Source organism: Argiope bruennichi, chromosome 7, assembly GCF_947563725.1.
Source record: "Argiope bruennichi chromosome 7, qqArgBrue1.1, whole genome shotgun sequence".
Taxonomy (NCBI): domain Eukaryota; kingdom Metazoa; phylum Arthropoda; class Arachnida; order Araneae; family Araneidae; genus Argiope; species Argiope bruennichi.
In genome coordinates this window covers 74,296,653-74,315,331 of record NC_079157.1, presented here as the reverse complement: position 1 = coordinate 74,315,331, position 18,679 = coordinate 74,296,653, and the positions used below count along the sequence as shown (strand labels likewise).

Below are 18,679 nucleotides of genomic sequence, written 5' to 3'. Positions count from 1 at the left end.
TTTCGAAGACGTCACATTTTAGACTTGTAAATTCCCAAATCTGGAAAAGCATTTTTGGAATTATGTGTGACTATGAATTCAATAACGCAAAAAAAAAAAAAAAAAAAGCAAATAAATGAAATTTAGTATAAGACTATTACTAAAATTGAAAATGCATCACAAATTTTTGATAAAATCCATCAATTCTGTCACTGCCTGTCTGTTCCAAGAAAGATAAATTTGATGTGCCATCCTGACACCAAAATTTTAAACACATTAGATCCAATAATAAATAAAAGAAGCAGAATGCATTATAGTGCACAACTTGACACAAGACGCGTTTTTGTTATGTAAATAATGTGAAAGCAGAGAGATAATACTGAAACTGTTAGGTCTTTTAGTCCTGCGTATACTTCATATATTTTTCTATTTCCATTTATGAAGTTAATATTTGTCGGCTGAATGTATTATTGATTGGATATATCTATAGCTCTAAATATAACAAACGTGCTAGAAAATCTTCTATTACAAAAAAAAAAAAAAAGAGTTTAGGATTAATCTCTTTTAAAATGACATAAAAACATTTTAAATGGCTTAATTGTAAAATAGTTTAATTATTAAAAAATTGAAAAATGCACCATTCAAATATACATTAACAAATATTTACCCCCCCCCCAAAAAAAAAAAAAAATAAGGCCCTAATATTAGCTTACACGATGAAAAAAATAAGACGAATTTCATACCTGAATGCAAAAGTAGTTCAAAATTTAAGCATTGAACTATTTCATTCATTAAAGTTTCAGTTAAATCTTTCTCAAAGAAGAACTTTGAGAAAGATTTTCTTTGATGACCCTTGGTTTAAATATTTTATACAATTAACTTTCAACTCTTCCTGGAAAAAAATGCCTATATAATATTTAACAGAATTATTGAATAATTATCTTGCTCTATTTCAACAGGTTAAATTTTACTTCAATCAGAACTATATAAAATCTTTTAAAATATACTTACGGAATGTTTTATTATCACCTTTTAAAACGGTCATAGAGATATCAAGATTGCAGCAGGTTCATACATTGTTTAAATACAATTGATGCACTTGTAAATTCTCCATGTCACATGAACTCTTGCAAAGAATTTTTGATCTGAAATTGATGAATTGCACTTTAAGTCCGTGCATAATGAACTTGCATTTTAGTCAGGATTTTAAATGAAGTCCAATAGTCACTGAAAAGTGAAATATGCTTTCAGCATTAAAAGGCTAATGACCTTTGCAATCACGACGTTTTCATTAGTTACTAAAACATCGCAGATGAAGGCGAAGTACTAAAGAAGCCTTGCAATAGCCAACATTATCGCTGGATCTCTACTGAATAATTTTTTTCCTCCTGGAGTAACTTGAAGACTTTGGTGTAAAACATAAATATTGTCGGTGCTGAAATTATTATCTTGTATCTTTGCAACTGTTAAGCAAAAGGGTTTCAGGTTCGAAACATGATTCCGCTAAGGATCAGCCATGTATTAAGTCTTGGTAAAGATTAAATTGACATCAAATGTGGGATATGCCAACTCAAATTCAATTTTAATCAAGTTCAAAATTAAGATATCTAACCATAAATAGGTTTTGTGTTGCTTCAAAACAGGATGTTAATAAAGCTTAACTTAAATTTGCATTTGTCACAGAATAAAGTAAAATCATGATTCAATGGATCTGTAATTTAAACAATTCCACGATCACACATTAGGCATGAATTATAGCATGTTGATGCAAATTAAAAAGCATTATGTAATCGGTTGAAAAACTCCTATTATTATTACCCCTTGAACTGCAGTTTACCTTCAGCCAGCACTGCTCAGACTGACAATTTAATCTTATTAGTTTTAAAAGGAAGGACTGATATTCAGGGGTTTCTTTTTACCCATAAAAAAACTTTTTTTATAAATAAAACTTTTCATAAAAGCATACATTTTCAATAATCTTTGGTAAGTGAAACTCATTATTGTCAGAAAGTTAGTAACGAATTAGACTTATTACGTGTGTTCCGACATAGCAAATGATTTTACTGAGCTCGTATCGCTAAATAATTTCTTTTTTTTATCTTTTATCTATCTTTATTTCCTTCGGATATTTCTACGAATAATAATACAAAACCCTGTAAATACTTATACCCCATATATCCCAGTGCCATATCTATTATAATTATCAAATGATAAGTCCCTATAAGAACTTAATTTTATTTTTGAGCATAAGTATGTATTTACATACATACAGTTGTAGGGAAACCATTCTGTTTCTTTGTAGGGACAGATTAGATATTCACATTCTTATAAGCTATTATATTTTTACGTAGTTATACAAAATCTTTATAAAGAGTATAATGAAAGAAGTTTCTATCTGTTATTTTTAAATATTATCATTTTTAAACAATCATTATTCATTGGTTGTGTGAATATGATGTAAATAATGCATTAACACAATCATTATTCATTGGTTGTGTGAATATGATGTAAATAATGTAGTAACACAATCATTATTCATTGGTTGTGTGAATGTGAAAAATGACATAAATAATGCAGTAGCCCAAACTTTTCATATTATACATTTTTATTTTTCAATGATTTACTTTAATTTCAAATTATTTTCTTCACATACCACCTGTGTATGGTAACCACAGTTTAAAATGGTTGATCTAAGGCCTTATTACACTTCATTGTTATCTGCCTCACAGACTGCTGTAATGAGGTACATATACACATCAGCAGCTCACATTGTGTACTTTTGATTAACCAAGACCTTTTAAATTCACCTGCTTTATAATCTGTATGTACAAAATAAATAATGCAATTTTTTTTTTTTTTTTGATTTAAAAACAAATTGACAGGTTTGTTTCTTATTCTTCAAGAGTATTTATGACAAATTTTCTTTCAGAAGACAATTAGTATTAAAAAAATGCTAGAAAAGCTATTCTTAAATGCATTTTTCAAGTTCAAACAAAAAAATTTTTAGCTTTTTTTAATAATATAAGAGGGGAAAAAATCTTATGAATTGGTTCAAACAATAAGTATATAATTAAAACTATAAAATAAATATTTTTATCATACCTTACCAGTCTAGATATTTAAAACAGGTTATGAATCCATTTAAGCAAAAACTGAATAGATTTTTATTATTTAAGTGAAATTAACTATGTGTATATTAATAAAACAAATTTTATTACCACCTTAAAGCTTTGGCCAATGACTAAAAAATTATTCTCAATTTCAAAAATAAAAAGAAAAAAAAAAAAATAGGTGGAGTCAGTTTTGTGTTAAATGCATATTGAAAAATACATTTCATATAAGTTTGAAAATAAAGTAACGAAGATTGAAACAAACTAAATTATACTAAATGCTAAGAGGTGGGTGATGCTTATACATTTTTGTAATGAATAAAAATGTATTTTAATGATGTATCAATTTTTAAAAGAGTTGCAATTTGAAATTATAAAATGTATCGCAGAACAGTCTAACTTATCATATGAATGAGAAAATACTAATTTTATGAATAACTATTTGGTGATTATGTTTGTTTTTTGTAAAAATTGAACAGCTATATAAATTGTATATACATGAAATGCTTTTTTTTTTTTGTATATTGTTATTCAATTCAGGAATTAGAAGTTTAACAATTGCACAGTTTATGATTCAGAATTTAAATAAATGAATAAATATTTTGAAATTTTAATAAATAAACAAAACTTGTTTTGGTGTCATTTATATGAATATAAATAATAAAATAAATTTGATTTACAGACTTTTTTTAAATGCAAGTTTTAAAAAATATTAAATATTTAAGGGCATATCTACAGCACTTACATATTTTAAGGATAAACATTTCATTACATTTCTATTTTTTGGCAGCTATTTAAGAAAACAATATAAGTTTGAAAATAATAATTTAACTTTGAAAAGTTTTGAAAAATCTTTACAGGATAAAAAAAAATTCTATTAAAATATCTCTTATTAAAACTAGAATTGAATATTAGGTAGATAAAATTAAAATTATTCATTAAAGTATTTTGTACTATTTTGATTTGTTTATCATAATTATTTGAACATAATGCTTTGATGAAGCTGTTCATACATATAATAAAAAAATTTTTAGAAAGATAATTCAAACAAATTTTTTCCCCACATTTGATCCCAAATTTTCACTGCAAACGTTGATAATGTTTGCAATGCTTCCACATTACCACGCTATAGGCTAAAGAGTCACAGTGTTTATCTAAATACGAACCTACAGTTCTTATGGCCTAAAACCTTTGAGTTGTCTTTTTTTAAAAATTTGCTGATGTGTGTGTGAGCATTACAAATGGGTGATCATGTTGTACAAGGATATATCTTTACAAAATATGTCATTCCTGTAACAACATTTCCAGCAGTCCCTAGACATGTTTCTCGGCAATAAATTTCTATCCTAATTATTCGACTGACGGTACTGAGAAACAATAATCATGTGGATCAACTTCAGTATGTTACTGCTTTTGCTATGCGCAAAATACACATCTCAAAGGTAAAATAAACATTTTCGCATAAGTTTATGCATAATAAACCACTCAAATAAACAATAAGAGTGGTTACATTTTCTATAACAAAAACAAGATAATGATTGAACCTGACAAACTATAAAAGTTTCTGTTTGTTATTAAGAATTGTAAGTGTACCGGATCAAATCCCAGAATATCAACAATAATTATTTTTATTAATTTTCTTTATTTATGCGACATTCTGATATTAATTAGTTTAAACAAGTAACAAACGAGAATTTTAGAATAGGAATAGGGCAAAATTTTTAAGACAAAATAATATTTAAACAGTTCAATTTTTTACTTGTAGTAAATAATTGCAATATCAACTTTTTGAATTGGATGCCAAAGTTCTTCAAATTTTATGGAATGAAAGTGAAACATGTTACTTGCTAAAACTCCCTTGCTTACTTTCCTTTGTTGAATTAATCTAAAAAGAAAGAATTTTTTAACACATTTTTTTAAAAAAAAATGACATTTACATTTTTGTTTGATTCGAAATCCGAAAAAAAAAATTTATATATGCCAGGTTCAAAATATTACATTAAAGCTATAAAGTCGGAAGTTCTACTGTCTTTTAAGGTAGGAACCATTTTGTACTCATTGTCAATACTAATTTGTGAATCCCCACACTGGAGTTGATCCATTATTACAAAAAAATAACATTAATGAAGGGATAAGAATTATTATTGTACAAGGAATGAAAAATCATTATAAACTCTAGCCAGCACAATATTCAAGTACACAGGCAAACAGCACAGAACTCTCGGATATATAATATATACAATGTTTTTGGTCACTTAAAACGTGAACCATTCAGTCTTTGTATTTTCTCAATATTACAATGGGCTTTCAAGAGCTTTTTGACTTCACAAGGTCGTCTCTCATGCCAAGACCAGCGTGGTTCAGTTAAATCGGAATGTTGACTTGTCCTTGGGAGATAAGTCCAGAATCGCTTGTATTTAGCTCTCATAAGATAGATATTTTATTTTTTTTTTCTTCTAAGAACTATAGATAATATAGTAGATCACTTTTGTACAGAATGATATACAGCAATAGGCCTTTGTAGTTTTAAAAATGTGTAAGAGTCTTTTTTTTTTTTTTTTTTTGTCTTTCTTATCTACAAACACATCACATCAGAAAGAATATCGTACAAATTAAAATGATGAAGAAGGGGGGGGGGAATCAAAACTAAAAGAGGATGTGCTAAAAGATGGAGTAGAGGAATACAAAAATAATGTTTGAGGGCTGAAAGGAGAGGATATTGGTAGAAAATTTTAAGAAAAATGAGACAGGTAAAATTACAAAGGACAGGTGTAAAAAAATTTCTCAATAGACTTCCTTTGTTCATAAGTGACTTTTTGGATTTTCGTCCTGTTTGGTCAAGAAAAAGAGTCCTTTGCTTGAACTAGAGTGATGAGTGATATGACCAATAGGTAACAATACTGAGTGGTGATCGTAAACGTGAAAAAAAGTATCACCTTTGTTTAATTATCCCTGTAACTCTACACAAAAACTTGATCCCCAGTTAACAAACGCCATCGACTCGTGATAGTCTTGACCAGTGTTCTTAGAACACCATCGTACCTTTGATTTGCTCGGTCGACGCTTTGGTCTTCAAAAGTATCTAAAGGTAGGTATATATACTGTACATTTCATAGTGAATGTGATCCATGCCTTCGAATGCGAAGTTAAGTTATCATCCCAGTGATGATAAGTTTACATCAAAAATGCTTGACGTTTGTCAGTAAACAATTTCTGATAATGATAAAAATACATATTTATGCATTTCTGAATGTAATTTTACAATGTTCATGATTATTTTACAATCTCCTTCCGACAAAAGGCAGGGAAGAAAAAAGAAATCAAGATTCTCACACTGGAAGCGAGGAAAAGAAAAATTCATCTGGGCTCGTATTTTTTTTCTCTTTTTTAAATAATTTCTTTTCTTGCTTTCTGATGAAAACGTGGCAGTTTATGGTTGGGGCAGGGACTAATGTGCACATGAAGACAAAGCAACAAATTCTATACAAGTGGATGTCGGGGAATTGAGTCGTCTCTACTACACTTCTTTGCGGTGGAAAAGCACTTTGGAAGAATGCTCATCGCACACTCGTATTGGGGCCTCAGAAATCGAACAAAGTCCATTTGTCTCAGTGACTCGAAGAATAAATTATTGCATAAAATAGTCCGGATGCTCAGTGGGAGTGTCTTTTTCAAACCTTTTTGCTTCCTCCTGCATGCTTTCTTTAATTTTCAATATTGCAGCTGATTCATTCTGATCCTAAAAGAGAGAGAAAAAAGGATGTCAAATATCAGAAACTAAAAGTAATCTGATACACTTCTATTTTCATATTTCAATTTTTTTTTATATTAATCTATAGAGGAATCTTTCTCATAATAAAATTTTCTATTTACTGAAATTTTTTCTAACATTTTTTAAAATTAAAAATTCAAGGAAGATGTTTGTTTCTATGTATCAAATTTAATTTCTATACATCAAACAAAAATTTCACATAAAAAAATTAAGTATAGTAAAGCCTCACATTACAATTTTTTTTTTCAAAAATATTGATTTTCTAATTTAAAAAAATTGTACATTAAATAATATTTCTATATAATGAACAAAAAATCTCAATATTATATGTAACCACTGTAGGTTCAAAGCAGCCATTATATTCTTTCATAATAAAGAATAAAAATTTTTAAAAGGTCTGTTCTGAAACAGAAATTCTTGAAACATTAAAAGTTGATGAAAAATCAATAAATACTTGCTGTTATTTTCAGCTACTCCTTTATGAATATAAAGGTGTTTTTTTAAAAATTATTTTTGTAAACTAACTGTATGGACATTTGGATAAAAGAAAACTAGTAAAGTTACAGGAAAGAAGAAATTTTATATAATTTGATAATAATAAATGCAAAATATGATTAAGGTTCTACATAATATAATTCATAATTTTCGAATTTTATTGCTAGTTTGTTGTGACTTAAATTAACATTTTGTTTTGAATAGCTCTATTTTAAGACAAAAATAAACATTCAATTCACTACATTCATGCATATTCCATAAAACACATAATAGCATTCAATCCTTCTTCCCTTGATTATATTGTGTTAAAATTTCCTTTTATACTATGTCTAAATTATGACATTTTATAATTTCAAATGACAATTTCTTATAATCATTACATTTTGATATGAGTTTTTATAGTTTGAATTTTAGAGAGTAATGGAATAATGAAATAGACCTGATTGCTACAGTGAACAATTAGCAGTAACAAAAATAAACTAAAAGATTTTTAAGAATTTATGTTTACAAAACTGAAAAGTGTTCACATGGTTAACTTTCATGACAAAATTTAATTCTCTCAATGCATTTTCTAGTCTTAACAGAAAAATACAATTCACTTATGCACTTCATTGCATCAATTCATGCATTTAACAGACAATATTATTGGTTTTAATTTTTAATAATTTCTATTATCTTCAATTACAATGAAAATGTATTAAACTAACTGAAAATGAAGAGGTTAACCCAAACTGTACAGTTTATACAATTTGTATTTTGTAGGAAAAAGAGGAAAAAAATCTTGCATAGAACTTTAACAAAGTCATATGATATTTGATGACTGCAAATTAAATTTCTTGGAAGTAATCAATATTTACTTATGATATGCTGAGTCTTTCCATCATAAATTGTGATAAAAGTGTGCCTTCTCTCTCAAATTGCCCAAAGAGGCTGGATGACAATGAATTGACAACTTCAACTCTGATATCATAATTGCAAACAATACGAAAACCTACTATGACATCAGAATTATAGCAAGGGATTTAATATATTGACATTATAAGATGAATGTGAATCAAAGTTTGCTAGATCTAGTTGTATTCCAAACCCTAAATTAACATGTAACTGAAGATATATCAATAATGAGAAGTTAAGGAGAATGCACAAAGTGCAACTCAATTCTATTTATTGCCACTTTATTATTATTATTATTATTATTTAATTCCTGACCCATTCTCTATCTTTTACACTTCAATAAATGCACTTTTTTTTTGTTTGCGTTTTGAAAGTCAGCCACTCTCTATGTCATAAAAATTATTGGATTGTACTAAGTAATTTTCTATCATCAATTTCTTCACTGTGATTTTTATTTAATAATATTGAAAAACAAAGAGAAAAAGAAAAAAGACCAACACTGATATACATAAATGTTTTTACAAATATTTAAATTTTAAAAATATCTATCATTCTTAAAATTTCCATAACAAAGATCCAATAAGGTTTGCAAAATAATAAATGTACAATAAGTCATGCTTTTAGGATAAAATAAATATGAATCATTGATAACAACATGATCGAAGTGCCATCAATTTATATTGTTATGAAGGACAGTGTGAAAAATTAGGATGATAAAATGGCACTTCTAAAAAACATCTGAAATAAAGATTTTAATTCGTGTTTTATGAACCAAATCATGCTTAAGACAGATATGAAAGACGACAATAGAAAATATGTTCCAATCAGTTTTTTAGATCAGTAAAAAAGTCTTAACTTGACTTTCAAATACTATATTATTTATAAATCAATTTCAAATTTATTTGATGCAACATAGTACTAAGACATGAAGTAAGTAAAACTGACAAAATTAGATTTAAAAATTCAATCGTGCATACAGTTCATTCATAATCAAACACCAATTAAATAAAAATTTGGATCAATAGGAGTGAGAACATATAAATATTAATGTCATGCATAATGCTAAAAACAAAAAAAGTAATTTTTATCAGACATATTTTTGAAATAATATAAGAACCATTTCAACAAAGAGTGCTTGGTTCTAAATTATGCACTTAGTAAGTGATAAAACATTCAAAAGAACGAAACAAACAAACAAACAAACAAACATGTAACACCCAGACAACATACATTTTTACCATTGTACTCCAATTTTGCTGCCTGAAATGAGACACTTAAAGTATTTCAAGGACAAAATTTCTGCTGCCACAAACTTTTTACTATTACTCAGAAAAAAATACATGAATTTTGTTTTTAAAAAAAGCATTACGTATAGTATAAATATTTTATACACACAACTTAATTGTAAACATTTATATATTTAAAACTTGAAAGCATATGAAATTTTAAATCTTTTTATACTATAAAAATTTCTTTCATAAATTTCAATATGCTAATAACAAAAATGCTACCTCTTCTAGAAAATGAAAAATTATTAAGTTACAAAGATTTTTTGGTTGTTCTTCAATGATTTGGAACTCGAAAAGATGCTTTCTAATTATATATCTAAAATCAAAGTTTAATACATATGAATCTCCCCTCCCCTTTTTTTGACTGGCATAATAAATCGCTACACTTAAATAAAATCTTAAGCATACTTTCCGAAAAATTAATGATTATATTTGGAACTCAAAACATTGCATTTTTTAAAAATTCTTTAATCCCTATTAACATAAATATATTATTATTAAGCTACCCTATTAACTATACACATTATAGAATGAAGACAAGGTCCCCCCCTCCCTCCAAATCACTTATTTACAGACTAGATAAGGAAACTCAAAAAGGTAAATATAAACAAATTTATATTAAATATTGAACTGTAATTATATATTCCTATAGCTATCAAATGCAAAATAACAACTTAAAATACATGAAAACAGGATAATTGATACACTTTTGAATTTTGAATATGAACAAAAGTCTACTAGTAGAGAAATCTGCACAATTTCAGATAACATTTCATGAAGCAAATTAAAATTCTAGAGAAAAGAAAGAATTACTGAATGATAAAGAATTGAGAAAAATAACTGAATAATAAAAGATGACTGTGCTAACTGGACTGGTCAAGATTACTTGATAAAATGAACATAGATTTTCATCAAATCTTGATAAAGGATTTGATGAATTTAATACAACAATAGCTGTTTTGAATCAAGAAAGTAAAAGAATAAAGGAGTATCATGATGTAGCAATACACTGTGATGATGATTAGGAAAATGATCAAAACCTTATACTATATTATCTACAGACAAATGCAGTTAAAAGCAAAATTTATAATGTCAAACCCCATCAGCCCATCAGCAGACAATCAATTTAAAAAATGCAATAAACATCTACAAACCATACATTAGCAATGTATAATGCCAAGCATGACATGACTGGTCAGACTGCTTTTTCACCATTTATTTCAATGCAACGAAAAATTTAAATAATAAAAACAATCTTCACATGATGATCATCAACAACAATTTTATTCTAGTAATCATCAATATATCAAGAAACTACTCAGAATCATGCCACCAGTAAAGCATAATGTAAAACAAAACAAGAAATAAATATGGTCATCAAAGACAAGCTTCTTTTCTGAAATGTAGATATAAAGTTAATTCGTAACTAAAAGCTTCTACAGATAATGATCAAAAGTGTTGACAAAAAAAGTTGAAATTATGCCTAAATATAATAGGCTCAATGCCATCATCACCAAATATCAACCTACAACATAAAAGGATAAGAGCAAACCCTCTGTATAAGACAGTACCCCTTTATATAAAAGGCCTAAAATTTCTGTGATTCCATTAAAAAAATCAACACAAAAACAGTTTTTTGTTGTGATCATTCTTTTAGAATCTTATAACTTTAAAAACATAATATAATTTCTAACTTATCCTAATCAGGATGTTTATTTCAATTCAAAGAAAAAAAAATCAAGAATTTTGAAAAAATTAAAATTCACAGTAAATGCCAGTAGCAGTTAATACAAGATGCAAGTTCCCTTATGAAATATAATTAGTATAATCATTAAAGTTAATTAGGGAATATGATAAACTTAAGTCACTTTTGGTCAATGTGAAGACATTTTTTTAACACAAAAAAGCAGTAGTAGTTAATAAGGTTTAAATTAAAAAAAAATAATAATAATAAGTATTCTATAAATTTGATAAATTATACTGATTCTACTGATTATCCTTTGAGAAAGCATCATTTAGAAATTATTCTGTGTTAATAAAGGAAAAAAAATTATAATTATGAAAGAGTAATTATAACTAAAAGTTTTCTATATATTATACATTTGTGAAAATAATTTTATTTCAAAATTTTATAGCATCTATTTCAGAAACTCACATTTTCTTGTCCATAACCAGGAATACCATAATCACCCATTGAAGGCCCTTCTTCTCTGGGTGTACCGGGTCCATTTGCAGGAGAGTTTTTCATGCCATCTAGAGTATCACCTGAAATAAATAAATAGATTAACCATTTCATTAAATTCTAACATATTTTTTAAAATGCAATTCAATTTAGTTATATTAACACTACTCTACTAATCTAGTGTACTAAATTATTATACAAAATGGTAAATCTTGTTAAAATGCAGTTTTGTGACTGAATGTCGTTATGATTACAAAATGGAGTCAACAAACAGAATAGCGATTATGCAATTCATGCTCATGGCAAAATGGAAAACAAGAGATTTTATTTCTCTATTTCTTAGACTCACATATATTCAAAAATATAGGGAAAAGTTGATTAGAGTATTGTCCAGTAATATCAATTTAGAAGAAAACACTACTCCAAAACATGAATAGGTACTAATTTTGTACCAGAAATTTAATTTGTTCAATTAGTAATACTGATCAGGAAGAACAAACAATCCAATGAACATCCTATAATGAAATCACATTGCTACTGAAGGTTATTGCACAAATTTAAATTTGCCTTTTTTCACTTTTAATTTATTGGTGCAAAAGGGGAATCATTTCCTATTAAACTGACAATAATAAGCAATTTTTAATTCAATTTTTTTTTCTTTCTATTTCCTAAACAGTGACAGAGAGATGGGATGCACAATGCATACAAATATCCAATTGTAGATCTCAAAGTAGATCATTCAGACTAAATATTAATGCATTTGAGATAGATTTTAAAATTAAAAATGCAGAAAGGCAAAAATTCTCCAGCCATCTTTTACATTCCTTAAGCTGCTGTTGAAAAGTAGGTGAAAAATACATTTTAGGTAGAAACCTTCACTTATTAAAACTACACTGCTCATCTATTATAATTTTTGAGTTCCAAATTCAAAATTCTGTAGTAATTTTTCATATTTCTATTTGTAATATATATATCTTTATGTTCCTATTACACAGGCTTGACTTTACAATATACATAGGTATATATACACATTTTATAAAAGTATACATACTTTTTATAACTATAATTCCTTCAGAAAATTCATGATTGAATAACTTATATATTTTCCACTCCATATACAAGTAATGTAAAATTATTATTAAAAAAAGGGAATTAATATAATGTTTATTTTAAAAGTATTTCAATCATAATTAAAATCTAAAACTTAAATAATAGTATTTATTTCTGTTTTAACAAAAGATACAAACCCGCAGATGACATTCCATTCATGACTGGTGGTCCCATTTCAGGTCCCATGGATCCTATTGGTCCTTCAGGTCCAGGTCCCATTGGGAACTAAACAGAATGAATGAATATATATATTAAAGTAAAAAACAGAAATATTTGAAAAATGATGTTTTTCAAGCAAATATAAAACTCATTGTATAAATATTTTATAACATATTTAAGTTATGATTAATTAAAAAAATTAGTCTGATCTTGATACAAACTACATTATTTTTCTATAATTAAATAGCAGTAGATAAATTATCACAGTAATAGTATAATCATAAAAGGGAAAAATTTTATCATTTTCAACATTTTAAAACTAATGTAGGATGTATGCTGAATAAATTCTAACTATTAATTGCTAGTAATTCATTTTAAACCATCTATCTTAGGATGTATGCTGAATGAATTAAAATTAACCTAAAATTATTTCAGTGACTATTTTGTAAATTATGCAAACATAAAGGAAAACTAACAAGCATTTATATTAATATTCAGATTGGAAACAAAAAGATATAGAAACAATCTAAAAAATGTTCTTAAATTGGAAAAGAAAGGAAAGCATTTTCGAATGTTCTGTTAGTGCATAAGCAAATATTTCATTCAGGAAGTATGACCATTCTATTCTTATAAAATGATTAATACATTTAGTGTAACTAAATGTATTAATCATTTTATAAAAGAGAATACATAAAGATGATATAATATTTTATAAAAATAGAATACAGAACTTTAGTTAATTTTAAAGTTTGTAAAATAAATGATCACATGTTTTCAAAATAAATATTTCAGAAGTATCAGGAAAATAACCAGTGCTATAATCAATAATTTAAAACCTTTACATTAGAGGAAGTCAACAAAAAATTGTCATAAAATTCCATTTAATCCATATTTGTTGCAACCATACACATAATTTTATTAAGTAATATATTTGATAATTCGATTAAATATTAGAAAAACTTAAAGCAATTCATTTGTCTTTCTTATTAATGTTTTACTTGAGTTACTGGATTAAATTGGAGGTTAACACCCCATTTACAAACTAAATTATGATTATTGGGGGATTATATTAAAGATAATGGAAGGATCTTCTAAAGTAAAAATGCTTACCCCAGGTATGCTTCCACCAGGTACAGGTTTCATCATTGCATACATACTCTCACCACCGGAACTTGTTGAATCTACAAAAAGAAGAAAAACAAATTATTATGATTTAAAATTTAAATTATACCAAGAACTAAAAATATATAAACTTTAAAAAAAGCAGACAAAAATAAAATGCTTTTTATATATTAAATAAGTTAAAAATTAAAATAATTTTAAACTGTTTAAACAATCAAGCTATGATTGAGCTCAAAAATAAAATTTGCAAATGACAGCAAAATTCAAAATTAAATTAGCATGCTAAAATCATTTTAAAACAATACAAATTCACAGACAAATGGCATTTACATGGAATGTTCAAAATGACATAAATAAGCAATAAATAATGTTAATAAAAAGGCAACATGCAAAATGGTTAGATAGTTATCACCTTTCAAACCTTCACCTTCATAAAACCTGTTTATTGAAGCCAAATAGATAAATAAACAAAGAAAATAAAACTAATCAGGTAACCGTCAGGCAGTAGATACCGACTGCTGAAAGGCAATAACTTTGGTCATTAGTTGGACAGAGGTATGGACCTTTGAAAGTTAAAAGCAAAGCTGCAGAAATGTTGTAACAGAAAGCACAATTAAAATGCATATGTAGCACATATTGCCATTCAATGAGCCTCAAGATTGTAAATTAACTTATTTGCATGCTCTTAAACAAATATTTCTTAGATATTTGTTTTATCAAATTAATTTTGCAATAAAAACTTGGAATATTTCAAAGATAATAAAAGAGTTACTAAAGCAATAATAATTTGTCATTTCAAGTAGATAAATAAGGAAAGAATTATGAAGAAAGAAATGAGATAATTATCATGTCTTCATCTAGATACAGACAGATATTATGATTTAAAAAAAAAAAAAAAAAAAAAGCTGAGTTGCATGCATAAAAATTATCTAAACAAACTAAGTCACCAAGTTTAGGATGCAACATGAAGTTTATATCAATAACTTTTTAATCCTCATATTTCTTAACAGAAATATTACTTTTTTAAAAAAAAGAATCTAATAGCAATATTATAATCATAGTGATAAAAAAATCTTCTTCATCATAATTATAAAAAATGAATTATGAATAATGAATTTTTTTTCCTTCTTAACACAAATCCATGATTATTTTAAATATTTTCAATAAATTTTCTTTGCTTTTTTGTGGCATCGCATTTAAATTTATGGTTTTCACAACAATACAAATCCAAACAAAACAATCATTTTTAAAAGTAGAAGGTTTTAAAATCAATAACTGCACAAACCACCATTAATTTTAAAATAGCAAAATTAATAGATTATTCACAATAAATCTATAATTAAAGTCATCATAAAATGTAAAGGCATTTTTAAGTCAAGATGACACATTAAATGGCAACTGATGCAAGAAAAGGGAAGAAGTCAAACAAAAGCAAGTTAGCACAGACACCAATGAAGAAGAAAAAAGACAGGGGGGAGATTCACAGTGATTGATTGATTAAGTTTAAATCTGCTATCAGATGTTCACCTCTTCTCGGCGTGGAAGTGTTCATTCTGTGGCTGGCAGGGGAGTAAGGACCTGATGAACCTAAAAACAATACATGAAGCCTGAAATCAGTGCAGGAAAAAGCAGGGAAGTAGCTCTCAACAACAGGATGCAGCTGTGCAGTAAAGAGCCACTTCGGAGGAAGAATCTGCAGATTTACTAACATAATCTGAATTTTTCAAATCCATTTTGCCGAAAGAAAAGATAAATTCTATTTTTGAAGACACTGGTTGTAATTAAGTTTACTTGTTTCTGCTTATTTCAAAATATCTACCAATTCTCAATGATTTTTTACACAAAAAAAATTTATTTATTCTTTTAATTTTTTTCTTTCATATAAAATAACATAGAAGTTGATATCTCATATTTAATTTTGGTTAATAATACACAAGAAGAAAATATAATATGATTCCTTTAAAATAAAAGAAATGTGCCAATTGTTAACTTTTCTCAATTACTTCATTCAAAAATATATAACAAACAGTGTGAAAAAAAACAGCATGTCAATAGAAATTCAATTAAAAACATGTAAACACAGCCAATAAAAAACTTATGATTTTCTTTATGCGTGAATTTGAAGCATTCCTCATAATAAATTTCTTTAATCCAACCTGCAGAAACTTCCTCTGTAAAAATAGTATCAAACAGAAAAGTAGAGAAACAAAGTGTTCAGGCACAAAAAAAGCATACACATGGGGGAAAGAAGGACTGTGCAAAAGATAAAACAAAACACAGCTAGCATTCCAAAATTAACTAAATGTCTATTAAAAAAAAAAAGAAAATAAGAGAAAGTAAGGAAGGGATACACATATGAAGATAGGAAACAAAAAAAATTGTAAAAAGTTAATTTAAAATGAATTTCAATAATTAATACTCATAAAATATTAACATAAATATTAATTACATTAACTAAAATCCTAATAATAAGCTTAAGAAACATTTATAACTGAAGCTCTCTGCCAGTTACGCATAATTGAATTACTTTTGTTTAAGGCATAAACCCTAACCCTTTTTTTTATGTTCAAAATATAAATATAAGAATCTCCTTTCCAGCCTCAAAAATAAATATGAAAGCATTCTAGATTTCCCAATATATATATCTACAATCAATAACTTTATGAAATACAATTTTTAATATTATTCATAAAATAATATTATAAAATTTAAATATTTTATAATTAACTCTCATACTATGAAATTATTTAGCCAACAATATTTATATATTCAAAACACACATAAGAATATAAATAAATAATTTGAATTCTTTGAAGGGGAACTGGTTAATAAAAATCTGAAATAAACAGCAGGTTAAAACACACAAAAACACAAATGCATTCCAAAAAGGGAATGTTTGAACACAGCCGTACATTCTGAAATGAAAGAAACTTGGTAAATAAAATATGCTTCATGCAGGGACATACAATTGGGGCAGAACATTTTATAGAAGTAACTCACCTTGAGGACTGGGCATTATAGGAGTTCCTGGACCAGGAGGACCCGTGCTTGAGACAGGTGGACCCTAAATTAAGGAGAAAAATAAATTATAAATAAAAATAGTTTTTAAAAGCACAATTTTCAAATTGTAATAAAGAGAGAATTTTCTCTTTAAATTAATACTTATTTTTTGCTTTATTTTTTAATTCATTATTATAAATATTATGGGATCTTAAAATAATTTTTTTAAATATAGAATATTAGATGGCAGCTAATATAAGCAATAAAAATTTAAATTAAATAAGTTATTGATAATTAATATTTAAAAATATTAAAATAGTGTGCTGTCATCAAGTATACACAAGCAGACCTCAATGACAAAATATTAAGAGTTTAAAATTTCAAAACATTAACACACCCAGAAGGAGGAAAAAAATAAACCTTCAATTACAAAATACCATATTTAGAAAGCAGAAACAACTCAAACTAAACAAAAAAAAAAAAGCATAAGAATAGCAATAATGGCATGACAACTAAAAAGATTATGCTTTGATTATAAAGGAAGACGGCATTTTTAAAGGACCCTGATGATCACATTAATGTATTCTTGAAAAAGCAGTTAATTTATTTTTGAAATTTATTGCAACAAAAAATAATTTAATGTTAACTTACTCCATAATGGCTGCCAGGTGAAGCAGAAGAATAATTCATCTGAAAAGCAAAAATTGTACTAAGATATAATAACATAAGTGTGGAAAACAAAAAATTAATTCATATACTACAGTACTAAATCTCTTAATAAACCATACAAATTCATGATTTACCTTAATGCAATTTAAGGTATTAATTGTGTGGAGGAAGAAATTTTATAATTAAATTTGCTGAATTAATATAAACACGAGATTTCAAAACAAAAAGAACTTTTGAGAAAATACTGCCAAATCAAATTTTATTACAAAAAAGAAAAAAAAAAAGAAAATAATCATTTAACTATGCACCATTATTCACAACTGTTATTTCATCATATATTTTAGTAATTGTCTATTATTGTTCAATTCTTATGAATTTAGAGGATAATTATTTAGTCCGTTATTCTCTTTCTCTCTGTGTATATTATATTATATTATATTATATATATATATATATATATATATATATATATGCAAAAAAGATATTATGGTTCAATGCAGTTTTTAATGCTTCAAAAAGGCCATTCCCACTCCCCACCACCACCACCATCTAGCAATTTTTGTAATTTGAACAAATCAACTAGCTTTTACAACTGATGTAAGAAAAAAAATCATTTAGTTATTTAGAACTGTTAGCCAATTTCATTAAGTAAATAATTCAGACATTTCATTATTATTGGAAAGAAGAAACTGAATTTTTTAAGTTTTCCTATCAGCGAAAAATTTTATGACAATTTAGTTCAGTGTTAGGTGTTGACATTTTTCTAACTGAAAATAGTAATAGCAATGATAAATGTGACTGTAAAAACCATGTTATGAGTTGAAAATGCTTATTAACATGTGTGGTTTTTAACATTATGAAGACATTGCAGATTTAGTAAAAAGTGGTAAATTAATTT

General features: G+C 26.6%; 1 protein-coding gene across 3 annotated transcripts in view; it reads right to left on the bottom strand.

Moving 5' to 3' along the window:
• Positions 1 to 2,566: 2,566 nt before the first annotated feature.
• The window catches only part of LOC129976742 (single-stranded DNA-binding protein 3-like), a 297,319-nt gene continuing 281,206 nt past the window's right edge, over positions 2,567 to 18,679 (bottom strand). For 2 of the 3 annotated variants that reach the window (XM_056090468.1, XM_056090471.1), the window contains 7 exons: positions 17,764 to 17,802; positions 17,113 to 17,176; positions 15,640 to 15,699; positions 14,101 to 14,171; positions 12,969 to 13,056; positions 11,695 to 11,804; positions 2,567 to 6,828 (listed from right to left, as the gene is read on the bottom strand). In XM_056090468.1, the coding sequence (XP_055946443.1) occupies positions 6,718 to 6,828; positions 11,695 to 11,804; positions 12,969 to 13,056; positions 14,101 to 14,171; positions 15,640 to 15,699; positions 17,113 to 17,176; positions 17,764 to 17,802 (543 nt within the window). In that variant the 3' untranslated portion in view covers positions 2,567 to 6,717. The remainder of the gene's footprint in view (positions 6,829 to 11,694; positions 11,805 to 12,968; positions 13,057 to 14,100; positions 14,172 to 15,639; positions 15,700 to 17,112; positions 17,177 to 17,763; positions 17,803 to 18,679) is intronic. The other variant, XM_056090469.1, reaches the window with a different exon arrangement.